At 45.4% G+C, this 16,858-nt stretch overlaps 1 protein-coding gene across 1 annotated transcript in view; it reads right to left on the bottom strand.

Moving 5' to 3' along the window:
• PAPPA2 (pappalysin 2) overlaps positions 1-16,858 on the bottom strand; it is a 219,805-nt gene that overhangs the window by 52,537 nt on the left and 150,410 nt on the right. The window contains exons 16-17 of the mRNA XM_074322117.2: positions 14,357-14,534; positions 12,950-13,163 (exon numbers count right to left, since the gene is read on the bottom strand). Coding sequence (XP_074178218.2) covers positions 12,950-13,163; positions 14,357-14,534 — 392 coding nt within the window. The remainder of the gene's footprint in view (positions 1-12,949; positions 13,164-14,356; positions 14,535-16,858) is intronic.

Here is a 16,858-nt window from a genome sequence, read left to right as displayed (position 1 = left end):
AGGTCGGATGGGAAGCAGCACAATTCTCACTGGTGCCCCTGGGCCCCTCAGGAGGCACTGCAGGCAGGAGCAGGGAGAGGCTGGGAGAGAGTCCTGGTCCCTGGGAAATCCAGTTTTCTTCCTGCAGGGGTTCCTATGCCTGCTCAACCTCACGGATTCCCCTCACAGTTTCTTTTCTCTCGTACGGGGATGGCCTCCTATGGCCACCTCTCCGTAAGTCTCTCACAGCATCTGCACGTCGTAACATCAGATGAGACACTTCAGGTTCCCCCTTCAGACTTCTCACAAAGCATCAGCTCCTCAGGCCCAATAGCAAGGGCTGTCCCACTGGCTCCATCCATGCCTGCCAATCCCTGCGTATGGTGCTAACCCTGAGATCCCACAGCACAGAGCTTAGCACTTGAGTATTATGGGCTGGTTCTGGCCATTTTGCTCTAAAAGGGATTGTGGCAGGAATCAGAGTGTCCTGGAATCCTCCCACCTCCAGGAAATTTTGTTCCCACACAAGGCCCTGGAAGGGGACTGACGCCTATAGCAATGGCAGGACTCTGACCTCAGTGGTCTCATGGCTGCTTCCTCCAGTTTGGTAATATTCAGGAGTGACCCCTGACCCTTTTAAAGTTTTTAACGGAAAATAAAATTGGTTTATTCACAATGGTCTGACTCTTTCTCATAAAGTGTACGAATTAAGAGCCAAGTGACACTTTGAAGCCATGAAGTGAGTAAGTTTACATTTCAAAGAATGACGGCATCGGGTACAAGACCAATGCACTCTGGCAGGCCCTCACCGGGACAGGGATTCCAAGGCTTCTTTGATAGTCTAGGCCAAGTGTCTTTCACATGAATCATTCTACTCGCTGACTATCAGCTTCCTATATCTTCTTTATCCCAGTAGAGTAAGGGGGGCTAACCTATCTCATTCTATAGACAGGAAACTGCACATTAATAACCACGTGACCTGCCCAATGCCTCACAGCAAGCAAGTCACTGGCAAAAGCAAGCATAGAATTCAGAGTCTTGAAACCATGACATAACACCCCGACCATTAGACCACTGGTTTCCAAATGATATATGTAGACCAATGATGGAAGAACCATTTCAAAAACCTAGATTGGCAGGCATATCGAATCAAACTTACTGGGCTGGCCTAGCATTCTATATTTTTAAATTCGCCAGCAGTTTTCACATATAGACAGGTGGGCAAACTAATAAAATCTAGGCTACTTTCCTTTGCTAGCAAAAACAAACCATAGGTGTAGATATCAGAGAGAAAAATCACCCACCTAACAACCCTGATCGAAAGGTTGGATGCTTAGCGAAGACCGAACAGGACAGACAACTGACCGGGCACAGGGTATCGTGGGGGCTTGGGGTAGAAGAGAGTTTGTATTTATTTTCCCTCTAACTACTTCAGACAAATCCCAATTTCCAAGTTAGAAGATGCTTTCTCCAATTTCCAGAACTTGTGGTATCCACCTAGTGCTGAAAATCCAGCTGTGCTCTTTCTGATTCTGACATCATTGCCAGAAATAAAGATCTTGTAATCAAAACTTGGCCGAAAGTTTGACTGATGTTTCTTGAGGCCCACATGCGTGTCTAACCCATCTTTCTCAAACCACTGCCAGGTTTTCAAAAGTAATATTTATTTTCCATTGGAGAAAATAAAAGTATGATTGTTGACTCCAAGAGAATTATCATGTCTTTACTGATGCAGGGCGTCTGGTGTCTCCAACGGGTAGACTCTTATGAATAATTATAATAACAGAATAACAACAAAATATCGAGCATGTAAGCGGTAGGCACAGTGCAGAAGAATATATATCTACATCATTAGATCCTCAAACCCACCCTACATGATAAGGGCGACTGTTATCTGAGTTCTTGCTTCCCTTATGTCCAGACATGCTCATCCTCAATTATCCTCATTTCAGTCAACGATACCACCATCTCCCCTGTTGCTTAAATTTGAAACACTGATCATACTCTTTCTCTCAACCTTACCTTTTTTCCCAAGCTCCCATATGACCACATTCATCCATCAGCAAGTTCTCTCAGTTTTACCTCCCAAAGATCTCTGGAATCTGTCCCCATGCCTCTTGCATCTCCACTACCATGAGTGCTAGCCCAAGTGTCCATCTCTCACCTCCTAACTGGACACCCCACTTCTCTGGATTCCTTCCTAACCAGTCAGCAGACACCAGTCAGAGGGATATTTCATAAAAACAAATACATTAGATCCTGTCATTTTCCTGCTTAGAACATTTCCATTGCCTCCTGTTGCATGAAGAAGAAAATCCACACAGTCTCACTTCTCACTCCCGAGGTCCTGCGTGATCTGGCCCCACTTTCTCTGACCTCATCCTATGCCCCATCCACCTTCTTGAATGCACTTCGTCCACACTGGACTTAGAATCCCACACACAGCCAAGTTCTTTCCCTACAAAGGACGTTGGCGCCATTCTCTCTGTTTATGATATTTTTCTTTTTCCTCTTCTCCTGACTGGCTCTTCTTTCTAAGAATAAGTTTCCCCTCCCCAAAGCAAACTTATTTTACACCTGCAATGTTTTTAGTTTTTAATTGAAGCACCTGTGTACCTCTCATAGAATATATATGCTGTAATTATTTTCGTTTTTTTTGGTTTTAGTCATTTATTGCCTCTCTGTCCTACTGGAATGTAAACTTGGTGAGGGCAAGACTTTATTTCGTAGTATATCCCCAGTGTCTATGACATATCAGACATATAATAAACATTGGTTCAATGGATGTATAACTGTTTATTTTATAGATGAGGTAAGTAAGGTTTAGAAAAGTAAAATAACTTGCCTGGGGTCATGGAACGGGTTCAGGGCAGAGCACAGATTGGCACCAGCAGTCTGACACCACGCCTACGAGTAAGTCACAACATGGAAGCGCTAGTATTCCCACCAACAGAGCTGCAGATAAACAACCTCCCTTGACTTAGAACCTTTGTATGGAGTATCTCAAAGTCCTACCAGATAAAATACCCCTAAAAAGGAGATGGAAGGGCAAGGAGTAACCACATTACTTCCATTCCATAGATTGGGAAACTGAAGCATGACTGATTCAGTGCTTTGTGTGACACGTGGTCAGTTTTCTAAAATCAGAAGACTCATTACTCAAAATATAGGTTTGCCCCTTACTGCTTACGGTGTGCTTCCTGGAACAGCCACATGGGGATCACGAGGGAGCTTGGTAGAAATGCAGACGCTCAGGCTGTACCCCAGACTAACTCAGTCAGAATCTGCATTGTAGCGAGACCCTCCAGTGAGTCCTACGCACGTTCAAGTTTGAGAAGTACTGACCGAGACCATTTTAAAAGACACAGTCCTCTACTGACTCCAGATAGAACCACCAGCACTTCCAGATGTCATGCCAGTTTCTTCTGAACAAATTGCAGGCCTGGTTTCTCAAGCCAGTCTCCTAACTGGAGGGCAGGCTGACGTCAGCGTGGCTAGTCCACGGCCCATCGCTGCCAGTCTGCACTCTCTAACACCAGGCCTCCCGATGTCTGGCCCAGTCCACTCTCTGGAACTCGTGTCCCCAGCACCACCCCACTTGGCTTTGGACTTCCATTCTTCCCTGTCTAAAAAAAAAAACAAATTCCCCTGACAAACCTCTTCTCCCAGGTAAAATAGAGCCTCTCTGTTAGAATGAGAAACCAGCTAACTGCTAAAAGTAGGTGGATAGTTCTAATTATAAGCCCTACCCCTCACTTGTAACTTTGGACTTTCTTAGGTCTCCAAATTGGCAGGTACAATAATGCCCTGCTCCCAGGTCTGAACACCTAACTCAAGTTTGGGACCCCTTCTCCATCTCTAACTGTCACTGCCCAAATTGTCCAACCCTCAGCCTCTTTCATTTCAAGTTCAATGGCCTCCGAGGTCAAATTGCTAATGAATAGCAAAGTTGGGATTAAAATTTAGATCTCACTGACCCAGCACGTCTGTAATGAACCACTAAGCCAAGAGATAATACTTGGACTAAGGAAAGCTTTTCTAGCAATTTCACTAAATTGTGTTCTTTAGAAGTTTTAGGAAAGTGCTTAATTGTTAAACCCAATTCTAGAAATCTTTAAAAAGTTCCCAATATTCTGTCTTCAGGGAAGACCTAGATCCAATCCTCTTGGGTATGAATGGAGAACAATTGACCAAATCCCATCGAGAGGAAGGAAATAAAACCTTGGCCATCCATTTAGGCCAGAAGTTCTCCAAGTATAACCTAAAGTATCATTCACTAAGATCATGCCTGTGTAGTATTTGTGTTTATAACATATCACTGCTTCTTTTTTTTTATCCCTTGGGAGTAATAAATTGTTATGTATCACTTCTCTCAATGATGTTATACCAAAGTGTTAACTCTTCTCATTGATTCTGTTAAGATACAAAATATAGACTTCTAGAGCTGGAAGTCACTCAAGATTTTTTTTTTCTTTCTTTCTTATTTACAGATGTGGAAGAAAAGGCCCAAAGAAATGAAGTAATTTGCTCAAGCTCAAAAGTCTTATTAACCAAGGTATGGGCTTCGGAGTCAGAATGGTTTTAATACCGTGTATTGACTGAGTGATGAGAAAACTACTTAACCATTCGCTGACACTTGGTTTCCTCATCGGTGATGGGGATAGCAACACACTGAAATGTATTATTACTGTATTATGTCAAGTTATATACTACTATAGCATATATTATATAATACTGTTATTATATAATAACACTAGTAGTGTCGTGAGAGGCAAATGGGGTAACATATGTAAAACGCTTAGCACACATAGCACAAGGGATGAATCATCGTCACATGATCATTAACTCAACAGAGAACTGAGACCTTATGCTTTTTAACTCTGCCACACAAATGATCTCTCTGTGTGTGTACAGATGGGTCCCACGTGCACGTCCAGCTCCAGGGCCATCCCAGGCCCTCCCACTAAGTCAGATCAGACAAACCCCAGAGGAGGGGTTTGCCAACCAAACATTTGTTAAACAGTAAATAGTCGCAATATGAGGCCTATTTATTGCCGTCAGGACCTACGTTTGTGTTTATAGAACTTAAACAGAGTTATGTTTGGAAAAAGCTGCTAGCCTGAGTGACCCTCAGAAAGAATGGCCGTTTACAATTACTCTCAAGAAGGTCTGATGACTAAGCACCTTTCCGGTGGCATCTTGGTGAATGACTCGTAGAATGAGAGTCTATCTAAGTAAAATTAGGAGGTTGGAAAAATTTAGAAGTCGAATTCATTACGGGCCCTAATGAAGTTAACCTAACGTCACACATAAAGATAACAGCTAACGAGAAAAAGGTAACTGCGAGTGTGTGAAAGCCATACTATAACATGGCCTTTTCTATAAAATATAAGTTCAACACATTTATTTGATCTTCTTAGGAAGTCAGGTTCGTGAAATAACAAAGGGTGATTTGTGACGGTGTGTATGAGGAAGTAAATTGCATGGAGAAAAGGAAAGGGCTTAGAGAGAAGGAAAGGGCTTGGAGAGAAGGTATTAGAAAATGTGAAGAAGAAAGGTCTCCGGAGATTACCTATGTTTTATAGTTTCTTTGGAGTGACAATTCTGTTTGTATTTTTTCTATTATCTCCAAAAATAAATAAACCCCAAAGAGACCTGTAAAACTCTGGCATGCAAAAATGCTGCTACGCTAATTTTGAAAGACACACACATTACTCTGGATTTCTTTAGGAAAGTCAAAATCCCATGACTGATATTGTTCTTATAGGAACAAAAGTTCCTCTAGACTAGTGAGTGCGTCTTGATTTGGGCCGCTTACTGGCGTGACTTAGGTGGCTTTACAGAAACACTAATGACTGGGGCCCACCCCAGGGATTCTGATGTCTTTGGTTTGGGGTGTGAGCTGGACATTCATATTTGTAAAAGTCTCCCTAGGTGATGCTAATATATGTGAACTATTGTTCTGGTGAGCTTGTTAAGAGGTGTACTCCCTTTTCTGTTATTATTAACTAGTACAGAGTTATGCTAATCAAGCTTAAGTGTTGCTTGAATATAAATAAAATTAAAACTGTCTTTGGAGACTATCCATTCCTTCTTTGTGGCCAAGACAATTGCTAGAAGAACAACATACACACATATTTTAAGAAGTGCTCTTCCACTCTGAAGCACTTGAAATAGAGCTCCAGTACTTCCTGGGGAAAATACCCCTCTTTCCTTTACCATTTTTAGCATCAACTTGAACGTCAAAATTCTATCATGATTTTTCTTATAAATTCAGTCTTTTCATCCATTCAGAAACTGTCTATTGAGTAAATAAGCAAGCGATAACTGTAGTAGCCATTGGGCACGTTATATTCAACAAATATCCATGGTCTATGGGAGAATATACATAGACAGGTGACCACACCACTTCTGCTCAGTGACTTAAAGGATATTGGCAGGGAGGTTCTGCGTGCAGAACCGTGGAAGCCCACAGGAGGAGTGCTTCCTACAGATAGGGGAGATGTGCTGGGCTTCCTAGAGAAAGGTAAACAGGTAAACACAGGAGAGCAGAATTAGCTAAGCGAAGGTCGCCGTTGGGGAGAGCGCTGGGCAGAAGGGAGGGCATGTTTGCAGGCCTAGAGGCATGCTAGCCATGAGCACGTTTGTAGGCCTAGAGGCATGCTAGCCATGAGCACGTTTGCAGGCCTAGAGGCATGCTAGCCATGAGCACGTTTGCAGGCCTAGAGGCATGCTAGCCATGAGCACGTTTGCAGGCCTAGAGGCATGCTAGCCATGAGCACGTTTGCAGGCCTAGAGGCATGCTAGCCATGAGCACGTTTGCAGGCCTAGAGGCATGCTAGCCATGAGCACGTTTGCAGGCCTAGAGGCATGCTAGCCATGAGCACGTTTGCAGGCCTAGAGGCATGCTAGCCATGAGCACGTTTGCAGGCCTAGAGGCATGCTAGCCATGAGCACGTTTGCAGGCCTAGAGGCATGCTAGCCATGAGCACGTTTGCAGGCCTAGAGGCATGCTAGCCATGAGCACGTTTGCAGGCCTAGAGGCATGCTAGCCATGAGCACGTTTGCAGGCCTAGAGGCATGCTAGCCATGAGCACGTTTGCAGGCCTAGAGGCATGCTAGCCATGAGCACGTTTGCAGGCCTAGAGGCATGCTAGCCATGAGCACGTTTGCAGGCCTAGAGGCATGCTAGCCATGAGCACGTTTGCAGGCCTAGAGGCATGCTAGCCATGAGCACGTTTGCAGGCCTAGAGGCATGCTAGCCATGAGCACGTTTGCAGGCCTAGAGGCATGCTAGCCATGAGCACGTTTGCAGGCCTAGAGGCATGCTAGCCATGAGCACGTTTGCAGGCCTAGAGGCATGCTAGCCATGACACATATGAAGAAATAAAAGAAGTTTAGTAGCATCAGAGCCTAAGCTACAGGAGGAGTTGTGTGTGACAGTCAGAGGGAAGTGGTCCTCCAGTGAGCGATGAGGCTGGAGAAGTAGGCGAGGTCCAGGGACATCATGCAAGATCTTGAAACTATTTTAAGTGTCTGTTTTTTTCCTAAATGAAATGGCAGAAAGATCGGTCTTTCAGTTAATGTAGGGGAATATTATATAATTGGACTTGAGGGTTTTTTTTTGTTTGTTTGTGTTCGATCGTTTTTGCTGCAAAGTGGTGGATACCTTGAGGGTGGAAAGCTGGAGTCAGAAAGACCAGTTTAACGTGAAGTTTTAAGTGATCAATTTAAAGATCAGTTTAAGTGAAAAATGATAGTGGCCTATTATAGAAAAGGAGCAGCACAGACAGGGAGAAATGAGCATATCCGCGAGTCGGTAGATGATGACACTCGATGGGATATGATGACTGATTTCATTGAGGGTGAGGGACGCTGAAGAGTCCGGTTATGTGCAGGTTCTTGGGACCAAACCAACCACATGAAACAGAAGGGTGTACACATTTGAAAGAGATTATAATAGGCTCTGTTTTGCATAGTAAAGAGTTTGAGATGCAGGTGGGGTATCCAAGTGGCTACATCCAGTGGCCGTTGTCCCAGTGGGTGTTATGGCCCTTACGGGAAGAGTCTAGAGGGCCAGTGTCAATTTAGGAATCGTCAGCACGTGGATGGTAGTCGAGGTGAGGGGGTAAATGGACTTCAGCTCTAACAAGTGTACAGAGCAAGAGAGAAAGTGAGTTCCGAGAACCTCCAACATTGAAGAAATGGGCAGAGTCAAAAAAGCTTGGAAAGGAAATTGAGAAGAGACAGCAAAGAAGAAGGAAAATCAAGGAGTGAGATGGAACAGCATTAAGGCAGAAGAGTTTTAAGGAAGGTAGAGCCAGTTGTGCTGTAATAAACAGCCTGACGCCATTTTTGATGTTTGACTTCTGACAGCATTCGAGCCCTACCATCTCCCACAAACGAGCAGGCCCAGAAGAAAGCCCGGGAGCTTCCTCTTTTGGCACCAGCAGAAAGTTCAAACCATGCCAGGTCCTGTTAACACACAGGAACCCTCACCGCAGCCCCACTCCCTAACCACCGTGAAACCCCAGGCCAGACTCCTTTCCCTGGTCTCTCGAGCCATTTGAAGATCAACCTGAGATTCTGATTCTCTCTCTCTCTCTCTCTCTCTCTCTCTCTCTCTCTCTCTCTCTCTCTCTCTCTCTCTCTCTCTCTCTCTCTCTTCCCCCCCCCCCCAGAAAGCCTCATTATGCGAGTAATAAACCTTTTCATACTCTCTTGGTCTGTGTATGGCACCATTAGTTGTAACATCCAATCCAAAGTTTAGGTGGGAGGGTCCATCCTCTCTCTCACGGTGACCACAACATAAGGCAAATATTCCCATGAAACAGGGAAGTCCAAGAAGAGTCACTGCATCGGCAGCAGGCAGGTCCATGGCAGGCTCTGCTTTAGTGCGGGGACGGAAGTAGAAACCTTAGCGTCAACGGGAAGGACAGAGAGGATGGCAGTAAATACAGACAATGCTCTCAACAAGTTTCACTGTAAAAGGGAGCGAGAAAGATAGAGCGGTAGTTGGAGGGGACAGTGGCTCAATAAAAGGCTCTGGGTGTTTGCGTTTGAACACGAGAGAGGCCAGAGCACAGCCACAGAGAAGTAACCAGGTGAGAGGAAGAGAGGGTTCCGAGGTGGGAGAGAGAAGGTAAATGGATTGAGATCAATTTGAAAGAGGTGAGATGGACTCCAGAGCAAAGGTGGAGGAATTCATTTGAGACAATAAGAAGGGGAGAATGGGACTGGCTTGCAGCTTGCACACCTGTGGGCCGACCCGTGCACTCTAGAGAGTGAGGTGATATGTTGGAAGGTAGGGAGGAGGGGTCAGGCCTCCAGTAAGAGACGGTGCTTGTCCCCAAAACTTGGAAGGATTTGGACACGGGGTGGAAGGGCTACGCCCCCTTCTGACTACTGCCTTGGGCTGCTGGTCTCTTCTTGGTTTGCCTATTTAGAAAGGTCTGCCTAGACGTCCTTTTTCCCTCTTTGCCCCCACACAGATTGCTATAATCTATTCTTTATAGCGCACTTCATTATCTTGTTTTTAACTGTTTATCCATTTACCTCATTACAGAGTCTAGAAAACGTAGCAAGTATAAATAAGCAGAAAAAGAAGAGTAATATTCCCTATAAACCTACCTTAGATTATGATTATTAATATCATAAACATTGCAGCAATTGAAAAAGTGATAAAAATATACTTTTAATATGGAAATAGGGACCATGCCATTTATAACAACTACTTTCTTGCTTTTATCCACTTAGCATTGATTGTATAGTGAACGTTTTCCCATGTCTTCAATATTCCTCCAAACATCTTTAAGGGTAGTAGGATGTTTCATGACATGGCTGTACCATCCTACGGCTGTACTAGATGGGAGCCATTTATTTCTGTTTTACTGATTATTTTTTTGCCGCCCAACATCCATTTACCCTCCTTCTCAATTTTCCTCTGGGGAATTGGGGGCATTTGGGTGATGCTGACATCCGCTATGATTTCAAGGTCAAAGTCCTTACCCTAGGACTCAGCCACTGCATTTCCCTATCCTCGGGGATTATTTTCAGTGTGGGCAGAGCCACCCTCAAATTCCAGGAAGAGGGACAGGGAATCCAGGGGCCAGGAGGAAGTGCCTACCTGTATCCACATCCCCTTCCACGCTCTGCTTCCAGGAGAAATAACACACATGGAAGAGACCGTGGAGGCTGTGGGCTCCTTGCGGCCAGAGTCTTGGTCTAATTCATGTATGTTTCTGCACTCCAGCCCCAAGACTGGCATAGAGCAGGCAGGTGATGTGCCACCTGCAGCGGTGCCCTCCTAGCCAACCCCTCGTTGAATGGGACAAAGCTTAGACAGGTTGGATAGAAAAGTCAGACCCAGTACTTATATTTTTCTCTTGAAACAATGGACTTGAGAAGAAGCAGGCAGATAAGGTACTTGTGGTAGTTGTTTCCTACTTTTAAAAAGAGACGAACAAAAAGGAATATCTAGGACATGTATTCAACTTCATAGTTTGTGAAAGGCTTTCAGTACATTACCTACTTTCAGCCTCCAAACAACACTGTTCGGTAGAAATAATTACCACCCATTCCACTGTGGATGCGAAAGTTGAGTACTTTGTTCAGGCTGTGAATCTGACCATCAGGGGGGTTTTTCCACTACTTCTAGAACTGCATAAAATTAGTGTGTGCCCACTCAGTCTGGATCTCCCTGCCTGCTTTTCCTAATTTCTTCTCCTCCTGCCTGCATGTCCTAGAAAGAAGCTGAGGGCTCCATCTGTACAACTCTGGGCTCTTTCCACCAAGCACAGAACAAGGCTGACATAGTTTATTGCGTAAACACAGGGGCAAGTGACAGTGATTTACACTCGACTTGCAAACTTCTGATTACCAACCCGCCGCCTGCTATGTAAACAGGTATAAACTAAGATTTAAATCAGTTTACACAGTGTGGTAAATAACTGAATCTGTCCTCAACGCGGTGCTTGCGAATGTAAATGTTTAAGCCCAAACCAACGCTGAGGTTGTGATGCAAGTTTCCAGGTTTCTCAACCAGAAAAGTTCTGCCCATGAAAGGTCCTTGTGTGTCCTGCCTGGGGTGGAGACGCAGGGGAGGCAGAAACCCCACAGTTTTGGGGGGGAGTCTCACTGGGCCGAGAGAGCTGGAAATATCCCTTCACCCCTGATTCTTCCTGCTCCTGAGACTTTTCTCTCCCCCCACTCCCCGCCCCCCCCCAATTATTTTTCACTGCACTGTTCTGCAGACATCTGAGGTGGGTTCAGGTATGTGAAAATGAAGGCAAGAAGAGAACGGAAAAAAGCAGCTTTCAGGCTAGTTGTAAGACCATTTCCACTTCAAGATGACACCACACTCATTGCCTGTCAACATGTGACTGTGCAAATTAATCTAGATGCTATGAAAATCACATGCAAATATGTTTCGGTTGTCAAAAGCTGTGCAGGTTAACTAGACCTGCTAGAATCTACTGAACCAGAGTGCTGCCTCCTATAAATGTTTCATGAGTATCATTCATGTTCCAATCATCCTGACTTTTGTCTTGGGCTAGGAGGGGGAAGGGGGTCTTGCCTCTCCCCCTCTCAGCTGTGAGGCTGGGCTTTTTCTGGAGTGTTAGGCCCTGGGTGAAGCCAGACTCAATCGCCCCACGTTAAGACGGCTGGGTATTGACCAGAGAAGGGTGAATATGAACCAGAGAGTAAGTCTCCAGATTTTCTTCTGCTCCCTTAGGGAATTCTCACTTACAAGTCAAGTCTGTATCTCCTGGCATCATCGATAAATCTCTGGCTAGGATTTATAGTTTAAAAAAAAAAAAAAAATCGTAAAAAAAACCACCTACTACGGTTAGACTTTTAATGAAGTCCTGGATAAGAAATGAATCTCATTTTCTCCCGTACTGACATAATTTATGGCAGGGAAAGAAGAGCTACTATTTACTGAGTACAAGGAGTTTCCTTTTCTGAAAGCTTTCTGTCTGTTCAGAAAAGGGTTCTTTTTCTGAAGCCATTTATTGAGCAGTTGGCACAAGGCAGACATTAGGCTGGATGTGTGTTATCTCGGTTAATCCCCTCTCCCCCAACACTGATGTGGGCAGTATCCCCAATGTACAGAGGAGCCTGAGACGCAAAGAGGGAAGTACCTTTGCTTGAGCTTACTGAGCAGATAAAGGGGGGATAACTGGGATTTGAACCTCAGCATGACTCTCTTCAAAGCCCTTCCTCTTAAATATGCTGTAAAGCTTTTGTTCTTTCTGATCTGCCACACTTTCAGAAGAAAGGCAGCACTCTGGTTTCTGGGAGTATGTACACAAAAGCCCAGGAAGAAGAAAGCAGACTAATAACAATACTAATAGCGAATACAGACTGCGTGTTTTGCTATAAAAATGTTTACTGAATCTTATGCTTGATACACATTAATTTATGGAGCCCCCACATCAGCCCTACCAATATTATTACTTTCATGCTCTTTTTACAGATGAGAAAGACTGAGGCAGAAAAAGAACCCTTCCCAGCATCACACAGTCTGAATTGGGGAACAGCCCAGGCAGTTTCTCCCAGAGCCATCGTCATAAGCCCCCAACTGTCCTGACGAGGAAGTTCCCACACACAGGTGGATGTGGGGAACATGTGTAATACTTGGGGGGCTCCTAACACTTACTTTAAAAGACAACAACAGTTAGGGCAGAGATTCTTTTAGAAAGCACCTAGGTGAGACTGCAGGATCTCTTATGGGAAAGAATATCTTTACAGAAAGCACAGTAGGTTAACCTGTCTGTCATGAGTGGGGAATACACCTGTGCAGGTAAAGAGAGATGATGCAGAAAATCAAACAAACACAACAAGCAATGAACAACCTCGAAGGTCTTAATATCATGCCCCCCAAAAAGGTCTGGGATTTACCAAGAGGGCATCGGAACAAGGTGCGCGTGTAGAGAGAACAGCAAGGACCAGCGACGATCCAACTTACTTCCTGACTTGACTCTCCGTACTTCCCGCCGCGTAGTAGCCCGCTTTGCATTCGTATCTGCAGATGGAGCCCACATCGTGGTGGCCCTGCAGGCAGCGTGGCAGGAGCCAGTCGGCGTTCGGGATGACAGGGGGAGCATCACACTCCAGCTTGCAGTAGGCTTCGGGGAGGGACCAGAGCCCATCTTCAAGACAGGTCAGCCATGGGCTCAGTCCTGACTCCAGGAAAGAGAAGCACAAGGTGCTTAGAATAGAGTCCAGAGGTACGACAGGAGCGGAAAGAAGCCACACCTGACAGCACATTGGAATTCTTAGAGGCTGCATTATACTTTGTGAGGCAACTTCTCTAAAATCTCAGGTCAGCTGTTTCTATATTTTTACCCAGAGAACATCCAATGTGACCTATTATACAGAATAGAGGTCAGATAACTATTTCTTGACCTCAGTGAAAGAAGGGCTAATAACAAAATCATTAAATCGCTTCCTAACTACAAATAATAAAAATATTGCAATGACGGCATCCTGGAAAGCATTATAATAATAATAATAATACATTACCCTTTTATAGTGCTTGTTATAGGCTCTGTTCTAAGCATTTTACACGTATTAACTTGTGTAAATTTCAAATCTCAAGCAACCCTGTGAAACACATACCATTATGACCCCCTGTTTTGCAGGTGAGGAAATTGGGTTTAGGTAACTTGCCCAAACTAGGAAGAGGCAGAGGCAGGGGTTGAACTCAGGCAAAGCTCGATGCTTAAACACCACAGCACATGCCTATATGGTTTCTCCAGGTTGCAATGCGTGGACTTCCCAGAGTTGCATCACCAGCCCACCCCAGACCTTTTAAATCCAGATGTGTCAGCACGCAGCTCAGGAAGTTGTGTTTCTAACACACCATCGTTAGGCATACCGAAGTCTGAGAAGAGGTAAGGAGCAGGGTGTGGGTCAGTTACAGCCGGTCCCTCCTCATCTTCTAACTAGCACCACCACCAGCAACGAGTCTCGTAACTGTGTTCTTGTGTATAAAATAGAACTAAAAGCATCTAACTCGTAGGATGGTATTGTAAACATTCAGTTAAAAAGGTGCTTGGTCACGTGTATCTTTACTATCGTTATTATCAGGAAACTGTCTGTTGACTTGACTCTAGAAGACCTACACTCAAATGAAAACTGGGGAAATTCTTAATTTCTGTCGTGAATGAGTTCCTGAGCCAGCGCTAATTCCAGGTCGTGGAGACAAAGAATGGTGTTGGGCTGGGGGACTTCGGTGGTATGACCAGAAAGAGGGTGGCACAGCAGAGCAAATGGGAAGAGTACTGGGGCGAAGGAACGATCCCCAAAGCACCCCCAAAGAGAGGGGGACTGAAGGGAACCCGCATACACTTCCCGGTCGGACACACAATACCTTGCAGCTTGGCCGGTGGGATGCAGGACACTGAGCAACGTTTCAGAAAGCCTGTTCCCTCTGAGCAGGAGAAGGTTGCGTAGTTCACCAAGGACGGGTCGGGGACGCCACAGTCGAGGGGCACACAGCCCACCGCCCGGTCCCAGTGCCCAGAGGAACACGTGAGCAGAATGTCCTTCTAGAAACAGAATTTTCCTCTGTCACAGTCACATCAAAAGGCTTATCGAAATAGTTTCCCAGTGATTATTTGTGCAAACATTCCAAACAGGTAAACATTCTTTTGCCTGTCTCCATCTTTATGCCTTATTGTCTGAATAGACAGTCACAATACCCAGGTATGCTGCTGATGGAAGGCGCCTGTTTGTGTAAGAGAATCATTAAATGGAGATGCTCCTCCAGCCAGGTCTTGGCTGCCCTCCTGATTGGCTCTCTACCCTTGTTCACCCTGCTCTGTGCCCAGGGACGCTGGCCCCTGTGGATTTCATACCTCTGACTCTGGCTTGGGTTCAGCCCCCAGGACACACTGGGAGGAGACTGGAGAGGCAGGGAGGAAGGGGAGGTCAGGGTGCTTATTCCTCCTGCTCCCTCCCTAGGGAATGGCTGCAGGCTGGCTCCAGCCTTTGGCAGCCCTTCCCACACAGCTCCTGTGCTCACTTCCGGTGGGTTCTCTAACTGCTCCCCACAGTAACGTTCCAGGCTTAGGGGTGATGACCGAGCTTCTTCACCCTGGGTACTGCGCCATCTCCTTGGAACTTCCCTATATCCTGCCACCACCTTTATGAGTCATCTCCTTACGAAATTCTCTCAAATTGCCCACTTTCAAGCATGTCATCTGTTTCCTGCTCGGACCCTTACTGATAGGCCAACTGATGGTGTGACTGAACACAATCACCTCCAATGAGAATGGTGCATGATACCTAAGAACCGCTGAGGCACCTTCCAAACTTTGTGGTTAAATGTGAGAGATTCCAGCCATTTCCCTGGGCCTCTCCTTCCTGAAGGGCAGCCCTCAAGTTCATCACCACTAAACAAATGAAGAGATGTTTATTAAGCACCTGGGAAGGCCAGGTTCTGCACCATGTTTAGAGGAACAAGACACTGGTAAGGAGCTAATAATCTACCAGCAGAACGAATCATAGATGTAGGAGTGGCTCAGAAAACATCTGAAGGGGGAAGAATGTAAAGAAGGGGGGACAGAGAGAGAGAGAGAGAGAGAGAGAGAGAGAGAGATACAAAGGAAGGAAAGGAAAATGCAAGAGATACACTTGTAGTTGTTATATCCTACCCCCCTCCACAACAATTTGAGAGAATATTAAGAATGGAAATGATGAAATGAAAGAAATAGGAAACGGGGACCAAAAACAAAGAAAATATAAATATGTAAAGAATACAGCAATATCGTGTGTGTGTGTGTGTGTGTGTGTGTGTGTGTGTGTCTGTGTGTGTGCTTGTTCTGCAGTAGTGAGACTTCTCTATGGGGGCTGGGGGGGACTGCCCATCCCTGGGCAGGAGGGAGCGTGTAGGGAGAGGTTCACAGAGTAGGTGACACAGGAATTGGCCTTTGAAAGATGAGTGGGACCTCCCAGGAGCAGAGGGGAAAGGGGGAGAAGAAAGTGTTCAGGGTGTGGGGAACAGAATGAGCAGGCACTGAGAGACCTGGAAGCTCATAGCTTGTTGGGAAAAAGCACAGCAGTCACTCTAGCCAATAGGTTACCAAAGGTCAGAGAGGGTGGGGGTGAATCTGTGACTCAGCCAGCCATCCTGCCAGGAGACCACAGTGGCCAAAGCCAAAGGTAAAATGACTGGTGAAGCACCTGTCACCCCTGACACTCACTGCTTCCCAGTGTTTCCCTGCTCCCTGCCAGAGGGACCCAATTCAAAGCCAGACACATTTTTCTGTTTAGTTTCAGTGCCTGTGTCAACAAAAAGCAAATATCCCCACTGTCTTGTGATCACGAGCCGGGATTGTATAATTTCCTTAGTGGGGCCAGTGTCGGGTGACACGAGTGGTCAGGTCATCTGGAGAGCTGACTCCACCATATGGTTGGGGAAGAGTGAGCCCCCACCTTCCTCCCCCCAACCCAGATTCTGCCCCTTACACACTTATCACAGCCTGAGAGCCTGGCTCAAACCACGAGGATCATATAGAAAAAACGTCTCTCAAATGCTGCATATATCGCCTGGTTTTTCTCCTGGCTTCATGAAGTATTGTCCATTTTTCTCTGGAAGTTGCTCCTAATTTTAATGCATTGTAAACACTGTCTTTTCTTCTCTCCCTTTCTTTATTTATCATACAAATGCATTCAGTCCCCACGTTTTTTGTTTGTTGGTGTTGTTCTTTTTCATTTTTTCCGTCTCTTTTCTAATGCAAATTAAGCTGGGTTAAGAACAGGTAGGTGATAAGAGCTCCGCATTTCCACCAAAGCCTCATAGACCAAGGATGCCTCAAGGTTTATTAAAACTGTTTGTCTCTATACAAAACCTAAGCCATGTGAAACCAAA

This window comes from Rhinolophus sinicus, chromosome 11 (genome assembly GCF_057876585.1).
Source record: "Rhinolophus sinicus isolate RSI-liver-muscle chromosome 11, RSI-T2T, whole genome shotgun sequence".
NCBI lineage: Eukaryota > Metazoa > Chordata > Mammalia > Chiroptera > Rhinolophidae > Rhinolophus > Rhinolophus sinicus.
Note: the sequence above shows the minus strand (reverse complement) of the source record. Positions and strands in the feature narration are given on the sequence as shown.